This window comes from Caloenas nicobarica, chromosome 1 (assembly GCF_036013445.1).
Source record: "Caloenas nicobarica isolate bCalNic1 chromosome 1, bCalNic1.hap1, whole genome shotgun sequence".
Taxonomy (NCBI): Eukaryota; Metazoa; Chordata; class Aves; order Columbiformes; family Columbidae; genus Caloenas; species Caloenas nicobarica.
The window spans coordinates 138710469-138724663 of record NC_088245.1 but is presented as its reverse complement, the minus strand read 5'-3'; the positions used below and the strand labels follow the sequence as shown (position 1 = coordinate 138724663).

At 45.3% G+C, this 14195-nt stretch overlaps 1 protein-coding gene across 1 annotated transcript in view; it reads right to left on the bottom strand.

Annotated features, from left to right (window-relative positions):
- The window catches only part of CD58 (CD58 molecule), a 36514-nt gene extending 27378 nt beyond the window's left edge, over positions 1-9136 (bottom strand). The window contains exon 1 of the mRNA XM_065626763.1: positions 9059-9136. Within this exon, the coding sequence (XP_065482835.1) occupies positions 9059-9110 (52 nt within the window). The 5' untranslated portion in view covers positions 9111-9136. The remainder of the gene's footprint in view (positions 1-9058) is intronic.
- Between the last annotated feature and the right edge of the window lie 5059 nt (positions 9137-14195).

Here is a 14195-nt window from a genome sequence, read left to right as displayed (position 1 = left end):
ACATCCTTAATTGTTATCGGGCTACACAATACATTGCTGGCTATACAGTAATTTGCTAACTATACAGTTTATCAATTCCCCCCTTTTCTTAGGTCATGAGTAAATTCCTTTACTTATTTGCTATAATACACTGTTACTTTCTATGCACTCCATAAAATATTTCCCTGATTCAACTTTTTGTGGAAGCTGGTGCTTTTTCCATTGAGTCCATTGTCCCTTTGGTACAACACAAAAGGCATCTAATCAAGATACAGATTAAGAGGCTTAATACAATTAAAATAACTACCAGTACAAAGAGTTGCTTGAGCCATCCAAGATCCAGTGGCCATGAAGTGAGCTTTTCCCAGAGGTTTGTGAACCCAGAGGAACCTCTGCGGGGAGAGCCAGTGTCCCCCTTTTACTTCTAATACTGTGGATACTGTGTGGGATATTAGTACTGTAATTTTCTGGCCTAGAGTGAATTTACGTGCTTCTTTTATGTTTAGTACCAGCACAGCTCCTGCCCTTAGGCAGCTAGGCCATCCTTTATTCACTTCATCTAGTTGTTTAGATAAGCACACCACCACCCGTCTGTATAGCCCCAAATTTTGGGCCAGAATTCCTAAGGCTATCCCTTGCTTCTCACGAGAGAAGAGCCAAAATGGTTTAGCGGTATCTGGTAACCCCAAGGCAGGGGCCTCCATTAGGCTCTTCTTTAGTTGCTAGAATGCTTTCTCTGCCTCTTCATTCCAGGTGAGGCCTTTTGAGTTAGCCTTTAATAGTTCACAGGGAGGTTTTACCGAGAGTCTGTAGTTGTATATCCATAAGCGGCACCATCCTGTCATTCCTAAAAATGTACAGAGCTCTTTAGCCACCTGTGGTCGAGGAGTCTGACAAATGGCATCTTTCCTCGCTCTTCCTAAGGTCCTTTGTCCAGCCATTATCTCATATCCAAGGTAGGTCACCTGCTGTTGGGCCACCTGGGCTTTCTGTGGAGAGACTCAGTAGCCAGTAAGTCCAAGAAAATTTAACAGACTGACTGTCCATATTATGCATAGCTCTTCTGTTTCAGTGGCTATTAACAAGTTGTCTACATATTGTAACTCCAATTCCGTGTGGTCACTCCTACTGCTCTACATCTTTAGCTAGTTGGCTTCCAAAAAGAGTGGGACTATTTTTGAATCCCTGCGGTAACACAGTCCATGTTTGCTGCACCTTCCTTCCCAAGGTAGGATTTTCCCATTCAAATGCAAATAACAGTTTGCTTTCTGGGCTCAAAGGCAGGCAAAAGAAGGTGTCTTTTAGGTCCAGTATGGTAAACCAGGTCAATTCAGGGGTCAATTTAGTCAGGAGGGTGTATGGATTTGCTACTACAGGATGCAAATCTTCAACAACCCAATTAATAGCTCTAAGATCTTGCACTATTTGATAACTTCCATCTGGTTTCTTGACCGGTAGAATGGGAGTATTATATTCAGAGTCACATTCTGTTACTAACTCATTTTTAATAAATCGGTCAATTATTGGTTGAATTTCTTCTCTATCCTCTACTCTAAGGGGGTATTATTTTATTCTTACAGGCCATCCTCCTGGTTTGAATCAGACTACTATTGGGGAGGCGTTTTTAGCTCTACCTGGCATTTCTGAGGCCCATATTCCTGGATATACTTGGTTCTGAATTTCCTCTGATACTCACAAGGTGACTGGAGCATTTATAAGAGCCAGACTTAATCTTCATCCATAGGTGTCAATGCTTGGTTTAAAACCAAGAATGTGGCTTCAGTATCAACTAGAAATTCCACCTTTTGTTGTTGTTTCCCTATCTGCAATATAACCAGTGGATTCGCTAGGGTAGATTCCCTAGGTCCCTGTCAATTACCTTTTACGGGGGGCCTGTACCCTCTCTTGCCCTTTCCGCATCTCCAGGCAATCTCTCTGCCAACGCCCTTTTCACTTACACCACGCACATTGATCCCTTTCTAAAGGTTTTCGGGGTTTCCCAAATCCTTCAAGCCTTGGCTCTCTACTCTCTTGTAGTGCTGCTACCAGCACGCGTCTATCTTTTGGCTGATCTTCTTCCCTATTACTAAATACCCTCCAAGCTTTGTCTAGTAGAGTTTCTAAATTCCTGCTCTCTGTTGTTCTTAGTTTCTGCAACTTCTTCTGGATATCACTTGCTGACTGACCTATAAATAGCAACACTAATTGTTGGATCCCCACTTCTGATCCCGGGTCATGAGGTGCGTATCTCCTCATGGTATCTCACAGCTTGTATAGAAATTCCAAAGGGGTTTCCTTTGGCTCGTGTCAGATAGCATGCAGGGCCGACCAGTTAATCGTTCTCAGGATGGCCCACTCCACCCCTTTTGTAACCCAGTCTCTGTACTGGCTTCATAATTTCATATGGGCTCCTCTGTTCAGATCCCATTGCGGTTTTTGTAAGGGGAAGTGATTTTTTACATCTTCCCCAGTGTTACTAAGTGGGTCAGTGGCCAAATTCTGGGCAATTTTCAATATCAGCTGCTTTTCAGTTTCTGTGATGTGATCCAATAATAGTTGAATATCGTTCCAATCAGGGTTATGTTGTTTTATCAGAAGCTGAAAGTGTTTAGTAACCCTTCGATAGCTTTTTGCTACCATTTTCCATGTTTCAAGATCAAATGAGGAGAAGGAAACCTTTATTAAAACCGGGCCCCCTTCTGGTCCTACTGCTTCTCTAAGGGGGGCTTGCACTATTTCATTACTTTATGTACAGGAGGATACCAGGCTGCCCTGAGAAGTATCCAGGTTGGGTTCCTCGCTCTCCTCCCACACCCCTGCTGGGGGTTTGTAATACGCTGACAAGTCTCCTGTTTCAGGATTTCTTACCTCTTCTGGATTTACACACCTTTCCCCTATGCTACACCCTGAGCGACATCTCTGGAGCTTATTCGCTTCCTCCTTTTTTTTAATTTTCCTTTTCTAGGGCTAGCACCATGGGATCCTGTGGGGGCATTAATCCACAATCCCTCTAGTACTCGTGATGGTTTCGAAGAGTGAAAAATCATGGCTTCATATGAGACTTCATCCCATTTCCCTTCTCTTCTTAAAAAAATAACATTAATTGTAAGAGGGTGTTATAATTTAAGGTCCCATTGAAAGGCCATTTCTCACCATCATCCAATTTGTATAAGGGCCACCACTGATTGCAATATTTTATAAGCATCCTTCTGCTTGTACTCCCTCCTGGGGGTCCTCCTATTTCTTTCCAATGAGCTAACATACACCCTAAGGGACTCTTTTTCACTATGCCACCACTTTGTTGTCCCCCTATTATTTAGCTTATCTCCACAATCTGGTTATATTGCCAACAATATATTCCCCACGCTACTGAATGTAAGGGAGTGTTTGCCTTGCAACGAATGCAAGAAAACTCAAGGCAATGAGCCAATCGAAATTCCTGCCTTCCACCAAATGTAATAATGTATTCAAAACAATTAGCATGGACAAACAAACAACATCGATAACAGCGAGGGCAGGCGCTTGTCCGAGCCTTTTCTTGAATATTAATATTGGTATTCCATACCCCACCCCCCATTCACCATAAAGCCCCTTTTACTGATTTTCTGCGCTCCCCCTGTTTCCACAAATTGCTCGCTGAAGTTGACCCGATCGTTCGATCCGATCCCAGTCTAACCAGAACCCACATTTACAACTAAAATAGTCTCCAAATCGAACCCAAACTTTTCTGTTACACTGGAAACATTCAGTTATAAATATCGGCTCACACAAACAATCCCCGTGTATGGGACACTCATATTCCACAATTGTTTCAACAAAACCAGCTTCTATATCTGACATTCGCTTCATCTGTCCCCAGCCGATCTCCTCGCAGAGGACATGGAACCACAGATCAGGACTCCGCACTCGCTTTGCAGTCAGACTGCGTCTCACTTTCATACAACACACGGTACCGGGCACAAAAACTTCTTAATTATACAACTTGTAACTACCACCATGAATACCCCAATTATAGTTACAACAATATAAATTTAAATTCGTGTGGGTCAAGGTGTTATAGAGGTTTTAATTGTAGCGGGAACTCAAACCCACGGCAGGATCTCGAACCTGCCGTAACCACAATTGTAGCGGGACTTGAACCCACGGCAGAACTTGAACCCGCTGTGGGGGCGAGCAAAGCTCATTACCTCATGTAGGACAACTCCTCATGGCTTACAGGTTTCCCCACTCTAACATATACCTGATCTGCAGCTGGTCCTTGTCTACTCCCGCAGTGATCAGGCAAGGGAGGGAATGCTTCTGAGGTGGTCTCGGGGTGTGCCAAAGACGTCCCTCTCTCGACCAGTCCCACAGTTGAGCAGAGAGCTTCTCCTGCCTGGCTCGCCAAAATTGATGTGCGGAATACTGTCTATCAGCTATGAAAAGGACTGATCAATGCTCGACACTCCCAGGGAAAGAAGTTGAGGAATGGGGAAAACAAAGGACCAAAACATCAGCTCTGCAGGTTCACAGGTGCCACCAGAGTCAGACATCAGCTGAATTTGACACCAGAACTGAAGGCAAGGTGCAAATTTCCGACAACTTTTGTAAGCTTAGCTCCAAAGATTTTTTTCTTTTTTATAATAGCCAGAATTTTCAGCTCCTCTGCCCCATTCCCACTTATATCTCTCTTCCATTTGCTGAACCTCACAGCTCTCTCTCTAGCTCCCTCCACCTTGCTTCTTGCCCAAGCCTCTTCCACTCCCCTTGTCCTCTGATTACTTGCCCAGTCCTACTCTTCCTACTACTTGCCATGGTCACTGCTACCACGCACTTGTGTACTTGGTCTGCTTGGGATGGAGTTAGATTTCTTCATAGCAGCCCATATGGTGCTGTGTTTTAGATTGTGATCAAAACTATGCTGGTAACACACCAATGTTTTAGCTATTACTGAACAGTGCTTGCACAGCATCAAGACCTCTCTCACTCTGCCCAAACCTAGAAGTAGGCTGGGGATGGGCAAGACATTGGGAGGGGACACAACCAAGACAGTTGACCTGAAATGATCAAAGAGATATTCCCTACCATATATCATGCTCAGTAATAATAAAGAGGGGGAGGAGTGTTTTTCCAAAGTAGCCATTGCTCAAATAAGTCTGCTGGTGAGAAGGGGTGAGTGATTGCTTTTGCATCACTTGGTTCCCCCTCTCCCTTTGTTTTCCCTGCTTCACTTATTAAATTGTCTTTATCTTGACCCACAAGTTTTTTGTGCTTTTGCCCTCCTGATTCTCTACCCCGTTCCACTGAGGGGGAACAAGTGAGTCACTGGGTTGGGCGTCACAACTTGTTTCCAGATCTCTACCCACCTCTAACTCTCCTGTGAGCCAGGAGGATCTGGTTCACAGCAACAGACCAGAAATCCTGGTGCCTTTGCCTTTGAATTCAACATTTTGCAGCTCAGGCCTGTCTCTTCAAAGATCTGAAATGGAAGCTCCAAGGTAAGTGCAGTGCACGTGTCTACACGGATACTGATTGTGCAGCTTTACTAAGCTTTAAAACTTTTGATATAAAAGCAACTCTGAGGACATGCCTCTAAATGAACTTCATACTAGAAGCATCCACTGCTCTATATTTCCAAGTCAGAAAGGATACCCCTCTCTCTGAATGCAAAAGTGGAGGCTCTTGTTTTGGTGGCACCTTCTTCATCTGGGCATTTTTGCCAAAGAGTTGCCTTAGGTGAGTTCTACATAAGTTCATTCATTTAATAATAAACAAACATTGACAAAAATATTCCATGTCTACTAAGTCTGCCTGTCCACACACCAGGATAAAACTATTTGTACAGTGTCACCAGGACCACACTAAAGGTAGCAGCAAGAGAAAAAGCTTCACAAAGTTACTGGTATTTTAGCATCTCTACCATTTAAGTATGATGGTACAATAGCTAACACATTGGTCAACCTGCATTCTCACCTCTCTCATACTTAGTTATGTTGCACTCCATTAACAGCAAGGCGAAATTTCTGATGTAACTGTCTAGACACACACAACATTATTAACAAACCTCACCTACTCACAGCTCTCATTATCACCCTGGATTAGAGAGTTTTCACTTCTGCTAAGCAAACCACATGCAGTTTGTTACACTGCTTCTTACCCTGTTTCCCCAAAAATAAGACCTACCCCAAAAATAAGCCCTCAAAAATCCTGAAAAAATCATGCTAGGGCTTGGTTTGGGGATAGGTCTTATTTTTGGGGAAACAGAGTAAATCCAGTGAATGCCCAGGCCAACACATGGCAGAATGAGGCAAGGGAGGGAGGGGGACAACTGGGAAGCCCCGTTTTAGGCAATAGTGAATGATTAGGGAGGATCACCGTGTCCTGTAAGATACCAATTATTTTTGATCTCTGGGCTTTGCTTAGTGACAAACTCGACTTGCATTTAAGCCTATCCTCAACTGCCAGAAAAAAAAGCAGTTAAAATCCTCTGGCCACTTGCGGCATCCAGTTTGCTCTTCTCTGCTGTACTAGTGCAGTCTTTATGTAGCTATATGACCAATAGGACTGCAAAAATAATCTGTCTCAATAACTTTTTTCTTTCAGCCAGATCATCTTTGTAGTTGTTTGTAAAGAACAGCAAAAATGGATAGCACAGAGAGGAACCGTTCATGTCCTTCAGCAACACCAGCTTAAATGTGCTCCAGGCTACAACCCATGTCTCTTCCAAACCCTCTATCACCCAGACAGCCTACAGCCACACCATGCTGAACACGGCCAATATACTCCCATGAGACTGTACACTTGTAGGAGGACCATTTAAAAAAAAAGACAAATGCATATACAAGATTTTTTTTTTCTGACAAACACCTTTAACCACACAGTCAACTCTCAGGATGAAGGGAGCCTGTGCATGTAATCCAGAAATGGTCCTGGCTTTCTAAGGACTAACACCATTAACCACACTAAGCCAATAAACTATCAGTAACATTTTTCATGTTCATCCTGTAGAGTTAAATATCAATAACAAATGATGTTATAGCCACATCTCTGAAGGCAAAGATCTATCAAGAATTTTTAAGCAAGATGCAGACAGAGGATTTTTTTTTTCCTCTGTGAGAAATTCAGAACTTCCTCTGTTTATTCAGGAAGATTTGAGAGTAAGGTAACAGGACAACAAAATCAAGTGTTGGCTTCATACAGCTGATGACTAGAAAAGATTTTTCCATTGATACCATTTAAAACTGTGTTTAACATTTCTATTAGCAACCTACCAAACTAAACACATTTCACAAGTGTTAGAAATCCAGATTTTCACCCATTCATCTCAGTCCCTTGTGATGTAGCACCCATGACATCTTTCATGGAGTGGAAAGACATAGGACAAAACACTGAGCAATCCTGGTATTTTTATGATCAACAATGAAAAAAAGAAAGAAGCATGTATTTGTGTGTGTACAGAAAGAAAGGGAGGAAATTTTAAAACAAAAACAAGCCCAAACCTGTCACTCTGCCTAATGGGAAAGAAACAAAAAGCCACACTTAAGGTAAGTTTGGTTTCTGTGTTTGTCACTTTCAGAAGAAGTCGGAAAGAAAACATGAGAGTTGCTGACAAATACCTGTCAGCCCATGCTCAATATTGTACACGGTAACTTCTGCTCTTAGGTGAATCAGGTTGTCTCCCCTTAACTCAATTTTCATAAAAGAAGCCCAATTGGGAAATACAACATTAAGGCACCCATCAAAATATGCGAGAACTAGATAGTAGTAATACTGCTTAAAACTTAGTTGATGCTGAGACCACTGAAAGCACCTACAGTGCAGCAGAACATCTCCACCAGTGTGGCTGGCATCACAATCCTCCTGCTAGTGTGGAAGCCAACAGTTCATTTGCCTCACCCCAGGAGGGTGTAAAGTTCTTTCTGAGGGTTACCTTCAGCAAACTGGGGCACAGATACTACAATGACTTTTTTCCCCACCCACATACAATCTCCAGGATCACAAAACCGAACACAATTCTTACTTGAATTTCAAACGGCTGAAGGAGTATCATCTTGATAGGTCCAAAATCAAAGTTTGTACATCTGTGTTCAGTTTCAAAAATGAGCTAGTTTTGTTTGTACTTCTCAGGTTCATAGCCCTATGCAAGGGCTGCAGACACAAGAGCTATGTTCCTCAGGCACACAGGTCGAATTTGGATTAAGAAGGCCTTTGTTTAAAATTTCACCAGAAGTGACTATTAATAACTTACTTCCACAAAAAAGCACCCCACCCATTAAAAAAAAAAAAAAAACACACAAACAAAAAAAAAAAAACACAACAAAACATGCACACAAAACCAAACCACTGAGAACTCTGACGATTTTTTTCCTCTGAGCAAGAAGCTAACACAGAATACAAAATAAACAGCATTTTCATACACAGGGAAAACAAGAACATTTTTACAACAAAAGCCAGTTTCCTGAACTCCTTAACACCCCAGGAACCAGCACAAGGCACCCCTCACCCGGAGCGCTTCCGGTGCGGCGCCTTCAATGGAAATGACACCGGGTACCACAAAAATCACCCCCATTCCCCACTGTAACACCCCCCGCCCCGTTTACACAGGTTTGAGGCAACCAGGCCACAAGTATCACCCGCGGCAAAAAAGGGGGCGGGCGCGATACTGTGGAATTCTAGTACTAAACGCGGGTGGAAAGGCAGCTGTCTGGTGCCGCTGACTCCCACTCGGAAGGGCAGGACGCAAGCGGCCAGGGAGCCCCAGCACCGCCACAGCCGCGGGGCCACGCCGGGCTCCCCTCAGCCAGCCGGGGCCGGCGGGCGGGGGCAACTCCCCAGGCCGGGACCCACCGCAGCTGCCGAACCCCGGCGAAGCCACCGCCCGCGCTGCTCCCCCGCTCCGCAGCCCGGGGCAGCCCAAGCCCGCCGGGCCGCCTGGGCAGGGCCGGTTCAGGGTGCCCCGCTCCCCGCCGCTAACACCCGCTGCCCGCCCCGCTCCCACGCAGCGCTCCCTCCGCCCCGGCGAGAGGAGCCGGGCGGCAGGGAGGGGCAACAAGCGGAGGGCACGGGAAGAGTCGCCGCCGCCTCTCTCCTCACGACTTACCCAGGAGGGACACAAAGAACAGGGGCCCGCCCAAAGAAGCCGGCGGCCGCATCGCTGCCCTCCAGCACGGCCCGCGCCACGCGTGCTCAGCTGTGAAGGGAAAGCGCGGGCCGCCCCTTGTCGCTTCCCGCCCCGCTCGCCCCGCCCTTCAGCGTCGACTCCTCTCCCTTCCGACCCAGCGGGGTCCGGCCGCTGGTGGGAGGCTCTTCAGAGGCGCTGGGTCACGCCGGTTCCTCTGGAAACTCCGGCCTTCCGTTAGCACAGGGGATTTCAGGCTTCGCGATCGCCTCCAGCGTGTCGTGGGGGTGGGGCGGCTGCCAGGGAGGAGCTGGGGTGCGAGGTGAGGTGGCAAAGGGGGTTTCTGTTTCATGGGGCGCAGCTCCAGCAACCGCTACTGGCAGAAATTGTCGTGCTGCTCTTGCATTAGGGAAGTTTGAGCTCTGCAAATTGAGAAGCCGAAGTTAAATCACAAAATCACAGAATGGTTGGGGTTGGAAGGGACCTCTGGAGATCATCTAGTCCAGCCCACCTGCTAAAGCAGGTTCACCCAGAGCAGATCACACAGGAATGTGTCCAGGTGGGTTTTAAATGTCTCCAGAGGAGACTCCACAACCTCTCTGGGCAGCCTGTTCCAGGGCTCTGGCACCCTCAAAGGAAAGAAGTTTCTCCTCATATTCAGATGGAACCTCCTGTGCCTCGTCTTATTCCATTTCCCCTCATCCTATCGTTGGGCACCACTGACAGGAGTCTGGTCCCATCCTCTTGACGCCCCCCCTTGAGATATTTATAAACATTGATGAGATCCCCTCTCAGCTTCTCCTCTCCGGGCTGAACAGACCCAGCTCTCTCAGTTTCCTCCACAAGAAAGATGATCTAGGCCTCTTAATAATCTTCATAGCCCGCTGCTGGACTCCCTCCTTCAACTTAATGTGGAGTGGGAACCCCACAGGTTAGGGGGAGAACAAAGTTTTGCAGGTAACATGCAGCTTGCCACCTCAAAAAATTGTGGTCATCTGAACCTAGTACTCCCTGGAGCCTGGTGTTTGACACTAATGGGCCCAAAATGCCCACTGTTCTCTTTGGGGATACCTGGCAATACCTTAGTTTGAGGGATAGGCTCAAGGCTAAGCCTGGCTGTGCTCACCCATGTCACCCAAGGCTGGGCTGGCCTCTGTCTGAAGATAAAAAGAATAAAATAAAACAGAAACCAGCTCTGACTTCTAGGGGTCTCCTTCGATACCAGCTGCTCAGAAATCCATTCACAAAATGAAAACCTACATTCCCTTTCAAGGATGACTGGCCTCTTGACACTACAGAGTGGTTTTGAGGAAGAAAGATAAAATACTACAACAGTTTGGGAAACATAAATACCCAGCACCTACTGAGGATTGCTATTCTGCCAAATACTCCAGTGACAGCCGTAAGCCTGCCTTCCTCCCACGGCAGTGAGCTGCTGCAAGTGGATGCTTCAGCCTCGTTCACCTGCCTCCCACTCGCAGTGCGTTACCCTGACTGAGAAGAATCCAGCTGCCAACAGGTCCAGCTGCAGACCTTGCAGTTTCAAAGCATGTTCAGTTCCCAGGAGCTCAACTGCCTGTCCTGAGGAACACCAGCGTGGCACTAGTGTTGTATGGGGAGGCTCTCACCACAGGTTCATCCTTGGCTGGCTCTCAGCGTGCTCGGTCCACACCCTCACTGCCAAGCAGATGTGTCAGGCTATTCACTGCCATGTGGAGCGACCTCAGCTGCATTCTTCATACAACGGTGCCTGTAGCAGTTCAGAAAAATAATATATTGGCAACCATGGAGGTCTTTAACCAGAGGACTTTCCAAAGTCAACATTGAAGATGTTCCAGTGCTGAATTTTTTTTCCCCTCCTTCTAGGAGTCTCTGTAAGCTCCCTTACTTCATCACCGCAGGGTGCAGTATGAACTAGAATTACACTGCACTTTGGGCTAATCAGTGCTGTCTCATTCAGTTCTTACGAAATCAGAATAATACTGATCCATTCTCCATAGCTGTGTTGGAATGACATGGCATGTAACTGGCTTCCAAGTGGAGTCAGGCCCATCTCATCAATTCCTTTTGCTCAGTGACAGAAACCCACAACTAGCCTTTCTGTCCCTCTGTTCCCTTTTCCCCTCCATTCTCAATCTCTGTCAAGTGTCAAAAGGAGGTCCCTACCCTGCTGTCGTGGTTTTACCCCAGCCAGCAACTAAGCCTGACACAGCTGCTCACTCACTCCACCCTGGTGGGATGGAGGAGAGAATCAGAAGAGTAAAAGTGAGGAAACTCATAGGTTGAGACAAAGTTTAATAAGTAAAGCAAAAGCCACACATGCTAGCAAAGCAAAACAAGGGATTCATTCATTGCTTCCCATGGGCATGCAGGTGTTCAGCCATCTCCAGGAAAGCCGTGCTCCGGTACCTGTAATGGTTACTTGGGAAGATAAATGCCATCACTCTGAATGTCCCCTCTTTCCTTCTTCTTCCCCCAAATTATATACTGAGCGTGACGTCATATGGTATCAAATATCACTTTGGTCAGTTGGGGTCAGCTGTCCCAGCTGCGTCTCCTCCCAACCTTTTGTGCACTCTCCACCTTCTTGCTGGCAGGCCAGTATGAGAAGCTGAAGAGTCCCTGACTGCTCAGCAACAACGAAAACGTCAGTGTGTTATCAACACTGTTGTCATACCAAATCCAAAACACAGCACTACATTAGCCACTAGGAAGAAAATCAACTCCATCCCTGCTGAAACTAGGACACCTGTAAAGGCTCCAAGTCACAGTGTTTACACCAGAAATGTAACGTGGCCGTCTTCCTGCCATATCCTGATGGCAGGACCAGTTGTTTGCTGCTGCTGACTTGCCCTCTTGTTAATAAAATGTCCTCCCAAGATGTCAGAGATTTTTAGTTGAACTTTGTTGCTGGGAGGGTGCAACCTCCCCCATTGCACACTACAACTTTCCTGTAGGTTCCTGTAGGTTATAAGCCCCATCCCTTGAAGTGTTCAAGGCCAGGCTGGATGGGGCTTTGAGCAGCCTGATCTAGTGCAAGGTATTGGTTGGTGATGGTGGCAAGGTGGTTGGAACTAGATGATCTTTAAGATCCCTTCCAGCCCAAACCATTCTATGCTTGATTCTATGATCTTCAGGGTTAGCACCGAGAAATCTGAAGCAGTGGCTGAGACTTTCACTTAGAAACAGATTATTTTAGGGTGGAAGGAACCACAAGAGATCACCAACATGCACTCAAAGCAGGGTTAAGTTCTTCCTACCGAGCTGCTCCATGTTGTAAAGCATGTTGTAAAGGCTTCATGAGACAGAGAAAGTGAGAGAGAAACATGAACATCGTGGCCAATGCTCTCATGTAGTCTCCTCTGTTTTTGGGAGAATACAGGGATATGTGGCACGGATGCATTCTCCCTTCTTATGCATAGTTATACAGTCATACTAGGTAGAAGGTCCATAAAGTACTCATGAAGTATTTGAGAAAATGACTGACCGAATCAGACTTGCCTGTGTTTTCCCTTCCTCAGTTGCCAAGTCAATCCTTACTGTTTTCTTCCTGCTATCTCATAGTTAGGACACTCCTCTGAAAGTCAGGAGTTAGTTTGAATTACTTTTTGTTGAAGTGAGAACTAAACCCAGTTCCTTTGTCAATCCTGGGAACAATACACAGGAGCCATATTTTCTACTCCACAGGCAAAGGACAGAAAATACAGGAGCTGTGATAACAAGTATTCAAGAAGTTGGTTGGATCTAGGTCTTAATGTACAGTGAGCTAAACTCTGTATGTATTTCATGCCCTCCCTTGAATGCAAAGACCACAGGGAGTGGTTTTAAATAGCTATCATTTGCTTATCTCACACTTGTTCTCTCCCAAGGTCCCACACTGCCCCGACTGCATTGTTTCCAGTATCTATGAACGGTTTTCCAGTTTTAGTGAATTTTTCTGTCATCAGGTTTCCACTTGACTACTGGGCATTTGCAGTTCTTATATGCCTCTGCCAACTATTGTGTTGTGGGTGGGGAGATGACATTTTCAGCTGAGATGGGCACTTTCAGCATTTGCTTGAATGTGCAGACAGCACAATCTTTTCATTTTTTTAAAAAATGTAAAGAATTTATGCATAAAATCAAGTTTGTTTGCTTTCATTATTCCTGACTCATTCTCAAGGGAATCACACTGTGCTTCCTGATCGTATGCTGTAAGAAACTGTTAAAAGAAATCTAATGTGGTTTGAAAGCCTTTGCAACAGTGTTTGCATTGCCATTATAATCACTCCCACTGGGGAGTAAAATAATGGGCAGCAACAGTAAGTTTCTGAACTAATATAACTGTAGTTATTGAGTAATTATGTTCACAAACACAAAAAAGAAAACCCTTTATACCAAAATAGTTTTACCAGTAAAAGCATTTTAAACACAGAGGAACTGGGTAGCTTTCAGTGTTCGCATGAGGCATCACCACAGTGTGCTGAGTTAAGCAATAATTTCCTGGAATTACTAAATCTGAGATTTGAGAAAAAAAAACTGCTCAGGAAACAGAATTTTCAATTTCATGAAGACTTTTTTTTTTTTTTTTTACATACTGGGTTGTTGTTTAACAACTCTACAAATACACATAGCTGTGCAAAACTAAAACAGATCTGCACATCTTAGCTGCAAGTTTTTTTTTACTCTAAGGCTATAATACCAGTGTCTGCCTTATATTACATGGCATTTCAAAATCTTCATACAGCTTTCTCCTGACTTTTCAGAAGTAATCCATTGCTTTGCCTTCTTTTGGCAGTTACAGGAATCTCACCAAAAGCAGAAGTACAGAAAAGAGACAGTAATGCAATAGGAAAATACACAGATGCAAGGCCGGTATGAATCTTCCTGGCATGGACTTACTGTGAAGCCTTATGACACACCAGTGTCCCTAGTCAGAATTTGGCAGACAGGTCTAGGTGGCAAGGATAAAGCGCTGCTGGGACTGGTTTGACTAGCTGATTTCTGGAGTGAGAAGTTTACCTCAAGGAAAGGGAAGGAGGTAGGGAGGAAAGGAGCGTTGGCATCTTTTTTAACCCTGAAGTCAGCGAAGCCCTCTGCTGACACAGACTTTGGCTAGTGGTCAAATAAGAGCAGAGGT